Source organism: Didymosphaeria variabile (genome assembly GCF_027946475.1).
Source record: "Didymosphaeria variabile strain IMI 356815 chromosome Unknown scaffold_1, whole genome shotgun sequence".
Lineage (NCBI taxonomy): Eukaryota > Fungi > Ascomycota > Dothideomycetes > Pleosporales > Didymosphaeriaceae > Didymosphaeria > Didymosphaeria variabile.
In genome coordinates this window covers 2,296,022-2,308,764 of record NW_026611620.1, presented here as the reverse complement: position 1 = coordinate 2,308,764, position 12,743 = coordinate 2,296,022, and the positions used below count along the sequence as shown (strand labels likewise).

The 12,743-nt window shown below is 51.8% G+C and overlaps 6 protein-coding genes across 6 annotated transcripts; 1 reads left to right on the top strand and 5 right to left on the bottom strand.

Moving 5' to 3' along the window:
- Window positions 1-2,335: 2,335 nt before the first annotated feature.
- Window positions 2,336-3,185, bottom strand: N0V89_000729 (uncharacterized protein; the record flags this gene model as incomplete). The annotated part of the gene is made up of 2 exons (XM_056209549.1): window positions 2,336-2,704; window positions 2,835-3,185. The coding sequence occupies 2 exons, from the start codon at window positions 3,183-3,185 to the stop codon at window positions 2,336-2,338; spliced, it is 720 nt and encodes a 239-aa protein (XP_056076371.1).
- Window positions 3,186-3,951: 766 nt separating this feature from the next.
- On the bottom strand, window positions 3,952-5,444 carry N0V89_000728 (uncharacterized protein; the record flags this gene model as incomplete). Its single annotated transcript, XM_056209548.1, has 2 exons — window positions 3,952-4,878; window positions 4,965-5,444. 2 exons carry the CDS (start codon window positions 5,442-5,444, stop codon window positions 3,952-3,954), a joined length of 1,407 nt encoding a protein of 468 aa, XP_056076370.1.
- A 715-nt stretch (window positions 5,445-6,159) lies between these two features.
- Window positions 6,160-7,237, bottom strand: N0V89_000727 (uncharacterized protein; the record flags this gene model as incomplete). The annotated part of the gene is made up of 3 exons (XM_056209547.1): window positions 6,160-6,354; window positions 6,406-6,866; window positions 6,967-7,237. The coding sequence occupies 3 exons, from the start codon at window positions 7,235-7,237 to the stop codon at window positions 6,160-6,162; spliced, it is 927 nt and encodes a 308-aa protein (XP_056076369.1).
- Window positions 7,238-7,746: 509 nt separating this feature from the next.
- On the top strand, window positions 7,747-8,033 carry N0V89_000726 (uncharacterized protein; the record flags this gene model as incomplete). Its single annotated transcript, XM_056209546.1, has 3 exons — window positions 7,747-7,752; window positions 7,786-7,910; window positions 7,988-8,033. The coding sequence occupies 3 exons, from the start codon at window positions 7,747-7,749 to the stop codon at window positions 8,031-8,033; spliced, it is 177 nt and encodes a 58-aa protein (XP_056076368.1).
- A 537-nt stretch (window positions 8,034-8,570) lies between these two features.
- N0V89_000725 (uncharacterized protein) lies at window positions 8,571-10,243 on the bottom strand (the record flags this gene model as incomplete). Its single annotated transcript, XM_056209545.1, has 3 exons — window positions 8,571-8,791; window positions 8,843-9,271; window positions 9,319-10,243. 3 exons carry the CDS (start codon window positions 10,241-10,243, stop codon window positions 8,571-8,573), a joined length of 1,575 nt encoding a protein of 524 aa, XP_056076367.1.
- A 353-nt stretch (window positions 10,244-10,596) lies between these two features.
- On the bottom strand, window positions 10,597-11,376 carry N0V89_000724 (uncharacterized protein; the record flags this gene model as incomplete). The annotated part of the gene is made up of 1 exon (XM_056209544.1): window positions 10,597-11,376. The coding sequence occupies one exon, from the start codon at window positions 11,374-11,376 to the stop codon at window positions 10,597-10,599; it is 780 nt and encodes a 259-aa protein (XP_056076366.1).
- Window positions 11,377-12,743: the final 1,367 nt, after the last annotated feature.

Genomic DNA, 12,743 nt, shown 5'->3' with positions numbered 1-12,743 from the left:
GAGATAGTCTGGACGGAATGAGTGTCCCCACTCAGAAATACAATGTGCCTAAAGCGTGTCCGTTAGCGAACGCTATGATGAATACAGCGCCTCTTCAAGTTTTGGGTAGCCTGTGTTACCCCAGGATGAGCGATGCAGTTCCCAGTCATCGGCCTAGTACTGTTGGACGTACACGTACCTCATCAACAGCGAGCAGACGAATACCACCTGGAACAGCCTTCAGCGAGGCGACGAATCCCTCGTTGTTCAGTCGTTCTGGAGCACAGTAGAGCAAATCGAGGCTACCGTTTCTGAGATCTTCTTGTGTTGCCAGGAACTGCTCCCCCGTGATGGAGGAGTTGAGAACTGCCGCATTGATTTTCCGCAGAAGAAGCGCATCGACCTGATCCTTCATCAACGCGATGAGTGGTGAGACAACGAGTGTGACGCCGCTCATCTCATGACTTCGTGAACCAATAGCCGCATCCTTATATCTGAATGCAACTGCCGGAACCTATGTCCGTTAGTGGAAGTCTGGATCAAACTTAGAGACACGTACCTGATAGCAAAGACTCTTGCCTCCGCCTGTCGGGAACACTATAGCCGCACTCCCACCATCCAAGAGTCGTGTTGTTGCGGCTTCCTGTTTAAGACGGAATCCACCTAAGCCGAAGCGCTCTTTGAGAACTCTATTCACAAGTACAGTTGAGGGTGACTCGTCGAGTTTTGAATGTTTATTGGGCGCAATCGTGCCGTCATCATTGTGCGCTCTCTTCTGGCCGTTCTCAACGGCTTCTGTAGCTGCAATGAATTCGTCTTCGTCTTCCAACGACGCAAGAAATTCGTCCTCATCTTCAGCCGACATGCTCGGAGGTTGTGACTCTTCTTTGTTGAGATGCGCCAACACATCGCGGAAAAGCGGGCCTAAATCTGGATTATGATCGATAGCCGCATGGACGCGGGTGCGCAATCCGTGGTTTCTGGCGAAGGCAATATCTATCTCCTTGGGACGGGCGGGCGCCATGGTGACTCTCGCGAACTCAAACAGGGGGTACGCTAGAATCGTGATTCATAGCTCCCGGAGGAAAGTGATCGATCGCTGTCGTGAAAGTACGAGGTGCAGCGTTAGTAGCGCTCCAGGGCTGGAAAGGGAAGTCGTGACGCGAGTGTACTAACCCGAAGGAGAAATTGCTGGAACGCGAGCTCACGTGTTCATGGAGAGCCCGGGCCCGGGCAACAATTGAACAGTATCGCAACACAACTCCCTCTGCTCGATTTATCAAGCTTGAGGTGTCCATTGTGGACTCGAGTCACTTCATAGACAATCATTCAGCCCCATGGCGATACATAACAGTTGCAAGGAATAGCCGATGTACGGTCACATACGCGCTGAATGTTCTTGTACAATCGAAGCCTCTGATGTTACGACACTTGCCTATTCCAATAGACATCCACACCCTATCTTCGGCGTGCGCTTGATATATATCAATACCTTGCACGCAGATTTGTATCATGCAGCAGCCGACTGGCCAGAATCACAATGCCGCCGACCAAGAGCGTTGTACCCTGCAATGTCGGTCAGAAAAAGCGCTCTTTCCAAAGAAAAAGAAGGCAAATTGTATCGACTCACCGAGAACACAATCAGTCCCAGATAACCCTGTGCCTGATCGCCCTCGCCCAATCCAATCCCACTTCGAATTAGCGCTCCTCCGATAGGACTTCCCACTAATTGCGCCACCGCAGAAGCCATGTAGAAAGCACCGATTCTGCCTCCGAGATTTTCCGACGGCGTTATCTGCGCAACGATAACAGGTAGCACTGCGATGAAGACGCCGCTGCAAAAACCGTATAACAAGACGAAGGTTACAAGCAGAGGTATAGACGATGTTACGGCCCAAGTGCCGAGACAGAGAAGTCCGGAGAGAATGGTCATAGGGTAGACGGTGTTGGCGGCACCGGTGGAGTCGGCTGCGAGGCCGCCTCTGTAGCGTAGATGATGAGTATAGCAGGGGGAAGTAGGGGAAGAGGAATATACGCACAGGATGCGGCCAATGATGCTAGCGGCATTCATGAGAGGTAGGAGATAGTCTTTTGCGCAAGAGGTTGGATTCGTGGCTTGCATATATGTACCTGATCGTGTGAGATATCTGTGTGCGGTACATCTCAGAAGAACAAATTTGTACTTATGTAGTAGTAGGGTATGAACTGTCCCAGCATGGCGATGAATGCTCCGATAGCTAGGACTGAATATCGGCTGTCGCGGAAGCCCTGAAGATCGAATAGTCTGTTCAAGGACATGGAAGGCTGCCTGAGCATGTTCGTGCATGATAACCATATCGCGATCAGGTAGCAAAGTCTAACCAGGCATATCTTTATCAGTTTGAAATGTCGCAATGGCAGCGTCTTGTACGTACGCGATGATCCCGGATACGACTCTCAATGACCATGCATACCCGATTCGCCTGTCGTTCGCCATTCTGGCAAGGAGAGCGGGGAAACAAACACCACCGACACTGCCCGCGGCAGCCACCATGCCCATGACTAGAGCACGTCGGCGAATGAAGTGTTGTCCGACAACAACGAGGGCGGGCTGCGAGCCGAATGCGTTTGCGAGGCCGAGGAGAACGCCTTGGACGAGGAAGATTTGCCATAGTGAGCCAGATTGAATGAACGACAGACCGACAAATGCGCCCGAGCAGCTAATGCCTGAGAATATGTACAGTGACTGCGATATAGTTAGCGTGAGGTTCGAGTACTCCAATCGTGAAAGCATTCCAAAGCTGCTGCTGCCTCAGGTTTTACGTTAAGATTCAAGTGTGTCCAACCTATGGTCAATCCAATTCAGAAACACATACCCTTAGCCCATAGCAATCAAAGAGAGCGCCGGCGGGTGCGGCGAGAACATTCATAAGCGTAATCTGCAGCGTCCCAACGAAAGAGATAGTCGACGCCGGAACCCCTTGGAGAAAACGATGCTCGTAGTAATTCTGGAAGAAGCCGAACGAATTGGCAGAGCCCAAAGTCGCAAAATAGATCAGGGACGAGCCGGCGACGGTAAGCCACGCGCGTCGCCCGCCCTCACGTCGTTCCTCCTTTTTTTCATCTGACCTGAAGTTCAACTCCAAGCTCTCCCATCCCAGCTCTTGATTCTCCGAGTATCTTTTGCCCTTGATGAACGAATCTGAACTCGTATCCGAAGCAGACATGCTGCCGGTGAACCTGGGATGCCGGATCAAAATTGAGGAGGACAAAGCACGCAGTGTTCCACAACAGGTCGAAAAGTCAGAGCACGACCATGCTGATGTTGTATATCCTCCGCCAAGAAAGAGCAAGGAATGTGCATGACGTTCCACGGATACATACCGTGGTCCAGGTGCAAACACCGTGAGCATGCAACCGATCGATTATAGTTGGATAATGTATTCGTTCGGATCCTTTCTGGAGTGTCTTCAAGCGTTTCCCTGATTACGCTGTCGCACATATGGTGTGTACGTCCATGTGCAACCGTACATTCCGCGGCAACGATGGTGTTGGGGTGCGACCAAGCGCCTCAGCAAGCTAATGATGGCAAAGCTGGACACACTTGTAGTTAACGTAACGAAATATAAATTTTCGGTTCCACAATTTCCCCAAAAGTTTCGCTTTAGGGGCGCGCTCTCCACGGTTCACTACACACGGAAGGCTGCAGCAGTCAACAGTATCACAAGACAGAAAACATCGAGGTACTTCAGAACACGATGTTCGGTGCTTGTTACATAAGCTACGTCACCCACTAATAGAGGACCAGTCTATAGCAAGGTCACGTATATATTGCTAGTGCGTATCTGACATGAGCATAGCGAATGTCGAGGTGCTCCAAGCGGTCATGAGGTACCGCCCTGCGATTGTAAGTAAGGTATATGTCCAATTCCGTCTTGACTTTGCTTTGTACAAATGCATCTTCAATTTGTTCATTATATGGCCCTCGCTCGCCTATATGTTGAAGGTGATCTCATAGCCTTTTCTGTTCTTCATGGAGAAACTCGCATCAGGCTTCCACTCTGGTGTCCGGTCCTCCAAGCTCTCAAACCTCCTTACCAGCCTAGCAAGTAGGTATGCTGCCTCAACCAACGCCTTTTCCTTTCCCAGACAAGCCCTGGGTCCAGCCCCAAAAGGCACGAACTCCTGATTACCAGGCTTGAAGTTATTCCATCTCCCTGGCCTCCACTCGTTCGCATCAGATCCATAGATCTCTTTTGAAACATGCAAGCCCCACGTATTTGATATTGCGAAGGTCCCAGCGGGTACGGGGAGCGGTTTATCATGGTCAGGGCCGCCGCCAGAGGGAAGGAACGTGTCGCGGATCGCGGCGCGGCCGATTTGCGGGAACACAGGTCGTAGGCGCAGTGTTTCCGAGAGTATGTTTTGAATTGTGGTGTTTGAGCGGAGACCGTCCCACGTAAGGAATTCAGGGTTTGCGGAGGAAACCTCTTTGCGAAGCTGAGCCCATACTTCTGGATGGGTACTCAAGAGGTGAATAGTGTTACATATCAGCACGCCAGTCGTGTCTTGCGACGCTAGCATTGTCTGTGCGAGTTGGCTACGGGCATCGGCTCGATCTTTAGCTTGGGGTGCTACAATTTCGGCCATGGTCTTCGTCTTCTTTGTCGGGTCTGAGTTTTCTGTCTTGCATTTATAAATTGCAAAGTCGATGAAGCTGTGAAGCTGATTACACACATGCCGGTACCGTGCTTGGGGAAGAAACAATTTAGAAAAGGTCTCTCCTAGCAAGAGTCGAATGCCCATTCCGAGAAGGCCCTCTTGCCAGAGTTTATTGAACATTTGCACATCCATAGGTCTGCCATCGTTCTTCTCAGTCGAATCGATTCCAAGGATGAAATGCATAGACGAGTGCATGAGCTGGATCTAGATTAGCTACCATCATTTCTCCTATCCTCCAGCTTGCTAGCACTTACAGCGTCATACATCAAAGAACTCATTTCAACCTTCCCGTTCGCAGCTTCGATCGTTGCGATGATATTGTCCGCGACTCCTTCCAACACGTCGAAGTTGTCAATGTTCGGCCTGTTGAACGCTGGTCTCAACATCTTCCTGCTTCTCATCCATTCGTCCCCGTCGTTGCAGATGAATCCACTCCCGAGCATCTGCCCCATACCTGCCTGGCGGAACTCAATGCCCCAGTCTTTTCCTGCCATGATCGTACGCACGTTGCTGGGATTGCATGTTACGATGGCGGACATAGGATTCATCACTCTGGGCAGCCGATAAGTATCGCCATATTTCTCGAAGAGGTCAAGCTGTTTCTTCGCGTTGAGAGCTGTCGAGAAAATCCAGTCGAAGTTCATGAACGGGTCGAAGGTCCAATACTTTGGGGGCAGGTTCCTCGCGCGCATGCGCCTCCGGATGAAGAGATAGATCGCATGGCAGGCGAGCAGCGTGCCGACGATAAGCAAAAGTGACTGCATGGCCAATCGTTGGGCTAGGAGGAGGACGAAGGGGACGGGGTGCTGCACAACATCTCTCGTCAACACTCCAGGGCTTGCCTTCTGTCACGGGGGCGTAAGCAAACGGTGCTCATTCGGGAGAGCGGCTCGCGGCTAGTCGGCTGTCGGAAGGCGCGATTGGTCCGGGTTGCACTTTCCCATTTCAGATAGAAGCATTTACTGATTGGTCTTCTGGTGAGGAAGCTCGCTTGGTTCAAATTTATTGGTGATAAGTCCATCGCATGAATGGCACCTCACCTGAGCAAGTGCACTTATTTCTAGCAGTCGGTACATGATGAAGTCTAGTGTTTGTGGAAAGGCCAATCACATGCCGCCGGTCTGTGCTCAGCGGACAACAAATGTGAACGTACCTTGAACCAGCCCTATTCCAGAATGTTGGTGGTGTTGGGGGAACGGGGTTGGAGAATGTAACCTTAAAAGGAAACCCTTTTTGCGATTGGGGTAGAGAGACGCTGGCCATCTGTCGACCTCTCAACATGTGTATTCAACCAGAGCTTTATCCGTTGTGCTGGGAGGATCTGGGTTGCCATCGAATGCTTGTGCATTGTTGTTTTGGAATTTGACGGAAGGATTGAGATCATATATACAAGGCGATCGAGATGAGAAGGACACTATGTACTCCCATTTCGACTCCGGGTCCAGCGCTCCAAACGATAAGAACACAACTACACGTGCGTTACAACTCAGGTGTCGTCGCTGATGCAATATGACTCTCAGCCTTCCGCAATTCCTTTTGCCCAGTAACTGGTCGTCCTTCCACCGCTTGAGGTCCACCGATCGCCTTGAACGCGTGATAGAAGATCTGCTCCGTCAAGTGCTCAATTGGTTCGTCGAAAACGAACGGTAGGGCTGGGACTGCAGCAATACCAAGCTACCGACACGTTAGAAATCACTTCGTTTTGACGCAAGGATTGGGGCTTACTCCGATAGGACCCCAAGTCCTTAGTCGCACGTTCTTCACGTTTTTCATCGCTATTCCTGAGTACCGCACGATGCTGTGAATGGTCAGGGCGGGCAATCCCATGCTGGCAACACTCTGGAACACAGCTCGTTGTGCGGCGACAGCCCTCCAGTCCTCAATGGCGGGTATGCGACCCGGCGAAACTTCGCCTCCAGTCAAGCTGGTGCCGTCTGAGTCTCCGGCCTTGATACCAGAAGTGTCTGTAATGTTGTCCTTGACGCTCTTGATCTTGTTTACGATATTTCCGTGGGCGGTCTCGTGGGCGGTCTCGTGGGCGGTTTCTGGGTTCAGGACGCGCTGATTTCGCATGTATGCTTTGTATCCCTCATTCGCTACATCTCCTGCGATATAGAGCCATGAGATGCCGTAGGCGCTGCGGACGATGTAGGGGTGGGCGACTGGCCGGAAGCTCTCTCCGATATCTGTGTATCCCCAGGGCAGTCAACGTACAGTCCCAATCCGAGTCACCCTAGCATGCTGGTCCCAAACAACACATGCTAACTGAGCCCTGCCATCACGTACCAGAAGTATACGCAACGTAGCGATGCGCGCTCATCATAATAGTCCTCACGCGAGAGGCATACGCAGCGTAACGGACGTTCGTATCGGTCGTGTCTTCCGCTCGTCCATCGGTCAGGATCTCCCACATCTTCTCGTCAGAGTCCAATGTCTGCTGTAGCTCCTTGGGCAGCTTCTTGCGCGGCGGTGGAATCGAAAAGTCCGGTCGTGTGCCCTCGCGCTCCCGTGGCACGCCGTCCACCTCTTCTGTTGTCTTCTTGTCGTCTCTCGCCATGCTGTCCTTGTGTTTTTATGGAACTGTACGTGATATGAACGTCGGTAAATGCCTTTCTGCAATGCGAGGAAGCACGAAGAGAAGCTACCTAAGCAAGCACAATATGACCAAGCTCTCCTCTCGACGTCACATCACTCCAGAACAGCCACGGTGTGGCGTTCGTTCCTTCTTCAGTGGCTGGTGGCACGATTAGTCACGCCTTTTGCCGCGCTTGCAGCTCCGAAAAGCTTCCCCGAGTTTAAGCCACCCAAAGGCCGCACTCCCCCCATCAATTGAGCCCTCATCCGCCCTTTCCCGGCCGAATACACCCAAGATACCGCAATCATGGTTGCTATGTACACCATCGCCGGCCGCCAGGTCGGATCGCACGTCGTACGTTGTCCCCGTCCGCCCCGTTGCGCAAATGTACAGAGCAGCTACTTCTCCCACGTTCGGAGCTACATACTCGCTATACAAGCACCTTGGTTGGAGCTGTGAACGGCAAAAAGAAGATTAGAGATTGGAGACGGATGGTGGTCGATGGATGGACGCTGACGATGGACTCACAGCTCGCTATGGCAACTCTCGGCACGACCTTCCTCGGCGCCTACCTCTCCATGGGCGGCGGCAAGAAGACCGAACAGCAGACACCTCCGATCAACGCGAAAAGCAAGGAGGAAGAGAACTTCGTAAAGTACATATACGCCCTTCTCGCGCCAAATCGAGATCAGCACGCGCGCCGTAAGAAGAGTCAGGCTGACAACCCCACAGAGACTTCGTAAAGAAGGCTGAAGAGAAGGTCACGGGCAAGCACTAAATTCTACATGCATCGAAAGGATTGGGTCGAGCGTGGGTTGGCGGAGGCAATTAAAAGGACGCGGGATGGAGGCGAGCCTGTAGAAATGTAGATATAGCCCCAATTGTACCAACACCCTCCAAACGATAATTCTTCACGTCCGCTTGACACACTTTCCGTAGAAATTTGGCGAGCTTTCCGCCTCCATAACAGCCGTGGGCCTTCTCGCACTCCCTAAACCAACTCCCATCTCCATGATCGGCTGCGAACAGGTACACGCAAATGGCCAGGTGCCCTCTATCAGCAACAGATTAGATAAGTTTATCATATAAACATACAACACGCTCGGCCAACCCTATACCCAGGTATAACAGAACATAAGCGGTATCTAAAGGTCTCACAGACGCCTAAACGCCATGCAGCTTTCCGACCATCATAACGCACATAAACACAGACCGTCTCTAAATCGAAGCTGTACAGTCGCCCTTCGCGGAGGTGTTTCAATACATCTTCATCGACTACCTTTCTATTGAGGTATGCCTTCCCATCAAGGAACACCTAATCCTCCTCGAGAATGATCTTCTTGGACATGGAGTCCACCACCTTCGTATAAAACTTCGGCGCCTGAGCGCGTGGGAAGCTGATCTCCTCGGTGAGGTAATCCGGTAGCAGCTCAATAAGCTCCCTGTCACGTTGCTCGTCCAAGAGAGGCTGGTAAACGAATTCATGCTCGTTGTACGAGTCGCCCTCAGTCATGACGGAGAGCTGGAAGTGAAGAGCTAAACACAAAGTTAGCAGTGCTTCTCCATTGGTATATAAGGGCAGCTCACTCCCATTGCGACCAGTCTGTATTAAGTCGTAAACATCGTCACCCTCCTCACTCTTCTTCACGCTCATCACCAACAAGTTGGTCAAGTCGCTGTAGAGCTCCACCTTCTGGTCCTGGAATACCGCCTTTTTAGCGGCTTCTATTTGGCCCGGTAGCACAACGCCTGCTGATCGAGCCTTGACCGCGCTTCCTGGCACGTTCTTAGTCTCCGGCGGGGCTATAGATCGCGCAGCTGCAAGTTTCGTCGAGAGCGTCTCCTTCTCTTTGTACGCCGCAGTAAGGGACTCATTCATTTTCTGGTGCTCTACCGATAGGCGAGCGTTCTCTTTCTCTGCCTTGGCGAGGTCTTTCCTCAGAGCGGCAGTTTCGGCGGTCCGTGACTGCAATTCAGCTATCTGTTGCTTGAGCGCCTGGATCACTGCATCTTGATCTATCGGAAAGTTAGCATATTATGCAGAGTGTCGTCGCGCTACCGACCCTTTCCTGTTTGCTCGGACTTTCTCTTGAGCTGATCGAAGTTCGACTCTCTGCCCGATGTTGCTGCCTCCTTGAGGTTTTCGTATTTGACTGACATAGCCTCAAGCTTCTGAATGAGGTCGCCAACCTTGCGCCTTAACACCGGGTCGCGCTCTGTATCCGAAGCGCTTCCTGCTCGTCTCGGGCCGGCTGATGCCTGCCGCGTAGTTCTGGAGGTCTGTCGCGCACACCGCGGAGCCGGCTTTGGTGGGTCTGGCATGCTTTCAGGCACCTCCTCAATTTCTATTGACGGCTCGAACTCCATCAGCTCAGGTTCATGCTCAGGCTGTGTCTCTAGAATAGTCGCGTCGGCTTCAGCATGTACATGTTTGGTAGCCCTGGATTTCGCTGCTGCCTTCGGCTTGGCCTCTTTCTTGGGCGCATGTTCCTTCTCTACCGCTTTTCGGCCTCTCTTCCTCGGGCCTGGTTCTTTTGCAAGTTCTGCTTCCTCCTGTGCGGCCCTCGCTTTCGTGGCAGGTCGACCCCGCCTTGTCGTCTTGTGCTCTACGGGCGCAATGGGTTCTTCCTCAACATCAAACTCGTCCACCTCTTCTGTCTCGTTCCCATTGTTGTTTGGTCGCTCAGCAAGCGCGTTGCGACCACCGCGGGCACCCGTCTTCTTCGCAACAGCTGCGCCTTGCTTCTTTGCGCCGAGCACGCTGTTCCCACTCGCACGACGCGTTGTTGTCTTTGCTTTCACTGCAGCCTTTGTCGCAACTGCAGGTTTCGCCATTTGCGCGACTTTTCCACGCGGTTTGCGCGTTGGCGCTTTGTTTTCGGTGTTTGAATCGGGGGTCGGGAAGGCGTTCAGCTCGTCGATAGATTCGTCTTCGGATGCAGAATCGACGGTGAAGGAGAGATTAGCTGCAGTGCCGTGCCGTGCCATATTGCGTCGTCTTTTCCAGGGTTGGCGTTGGTTACTGCTGGCTGGCGTCGCATTGGCAGATAGGTTTCGGTGGGGTATATACACAGTAAACAAAACACAACACCAAAGCGGCAAGCACGTCCGTGCACCACCGTCCATCACTCTGAGGCTCTTGCTTTAAGTTGGCGATCTATCAACGCACTCTTTGCCTTATTTCTGAACGAGGAGAACACGGATGTCATTTTGTTCTATCGCTGTTGATTGAGAAAGTTGCAATGCACGACAACAAGTTCTCATCGCCAGATATTATGAGCAACAAATACTTTAATTGCAAACCGTGCCTTAATCTCGATGTCATATTTAAGCCCGCAACCTTAGTGCGCCATCTTTTCGTACAGAGGTTGCATACTGTCCTCCCAAGTGCTAATGATCTTATTACCTGGTCCTGCCGTAATCAACGTGTCGCCCTTCTTCCACTTCTGGATCACCTCATCCACGAACTCGTCCGTCGTCATGGTCTGTGGAGCGTGCTCTTTCTTGTTGTCGTCTGGGTTGTCTCTCTCACGATGAAGATCTGTGGCGACCATAGGTGGTGCGATCTCAACAACATTCACCTTCTCCACTTCCAGCTGTTTTCGCAGGCTCATGCTCCAAAAATGCATCCAGGACTTTGTAGCGCAGTATACGGGATTGACAACGCTGAAAGGCACGAAACCAAGGACTGATGACACGTTCACGATGAGCGCGTTCGGTTTCGATTTGAAGTGCTTGAGCAACTGCAAGATCAGATGCATTGGGCCTCGGATGTTGATGTCGATCTCCCGGTCCGCTTTCTCGAGGAATTCGCTTGGATCTTGCCTATTCGCATCAATAGGTCGTTGTACTCCGGCGTTGTTGATCAAGCAGTCGACATCTGGATGCTCAGAGATGAGCTTGTGGACGAACTTTGGAATCGACTGAATGTCTCCCGTATCCAGCACGTAGTATGCGGTGGCCCCAATATCTTTGGCGGTCTCTTTCAGTGTCGATTCGGTTCGACCCACGATGATAACCTTTTTCCCATCCTTTATAAGCTGTTGCGATAATGCTTTGCCGATGCCACCTCCTCCGCCAGTGACCAGGGCTGTCTTGAACTCGTAGGTTTTGGCCGACATGGTAGGAATACTGAGAAGCAGGCGTTTGCAGGTACGTTCTAAATATGCTTCATCTTCAAGACAAGGACATATCGTTATATTCTCGGATCCACATTTCGATCGCGCTCCGCGAGTGTCCGGCCATGACGTTGACGCAAGCTCAACACCACTGAACTGTTAAATCAGTCATATCATACTGTATTCCACATGTTGAAAGGTGCGCAACCTTTTCCCTCTAGGTTTGCCGATGTCTCCGATCTTGGGGTCTAGCCCGCATCATGACGACATGCGGGATCTGCTGTCACGCATCTGATCTCTCATCCGTTCGGAGGTCGGGCACAATCCGCCTCGACACAAGCTGAATGCCTGGATACATATATATCTAGCCTCGGGAATGAGTACACTGCTTATCTTTTTCGGAATATCAACCGCCACACGATTTCTGAATGCGATGGCATTTGCTGGGTCGGGAGCGGGGTTCATCACCCCTGCCCCGCATCCGCAGCTCTAGGGGCATCGTACCCCAAGGATGGATTACGAATTCCTGACTATTCATCTACGCTACGTTTTGCTACGCCTTTCAAGCTTCTTATATCAATTCAAAAAGGGGTAGCCCGTGCCCCATGCGGCCATGCGAGGCTCGGCGTCTGGTGTGGGGTTGACAAGTCGCCTCACACAAGGCCAGAGTTCCCCGCCCATAGGTCGTAGATCCTGGAGCCCTCCGAGACCGATTTCCACTGCCGTGGGAAGTAGGCGGTAAGAGTAAGACAGCTAGCTCTCGACTTAAATCAGGCGCGAGCCCGGTGGCCGTCTCGTTTTACTCCTCTTGTTGTTCTTTCCCAGTCTCGTGAGGCTATCGTTGGACTACAACAAGACTTGTATGCACGGCTGGCAGTTTGACCACTAGTTTTCGCGTATCAATCCATCTACGTGGAATTTGCATATTCTCGAGCATCCATACGAAGGTCGTGCGAGGATCTGTTCGCAGAGATCTACGTCAGGCAGCCATTGGCTACTATAGGACACAGCACCAATCATGACGGTGAAACAACTTCCCGAGGCAACATGCGATATGTGAGTGAGCTACGAAAAAAGAATAGACCAACGTGTTGATGCTTTACGTAGCTTGATCGTTGGTGCAGGGCCTGCTGGGTGAGCATAGAGAGCGCAGTTTGATAGCGAGAGCGTAGCTGATGTATTAAAGTATGATGATGGCCACTTGGATGGCCCACTGCGGAATCAACGCCCGAATAGTCGACAAGCGCAGCACGAAGATATTCAATGGTCAAGCTGACGGGCTCCAAAGCCGCAGCCTAGAGATTTTCGATAGCTTCGGGTTTGCGGACCGGGCCTGGAAGGAAGCAAATCATATGCTTGAGGTTAGTAGT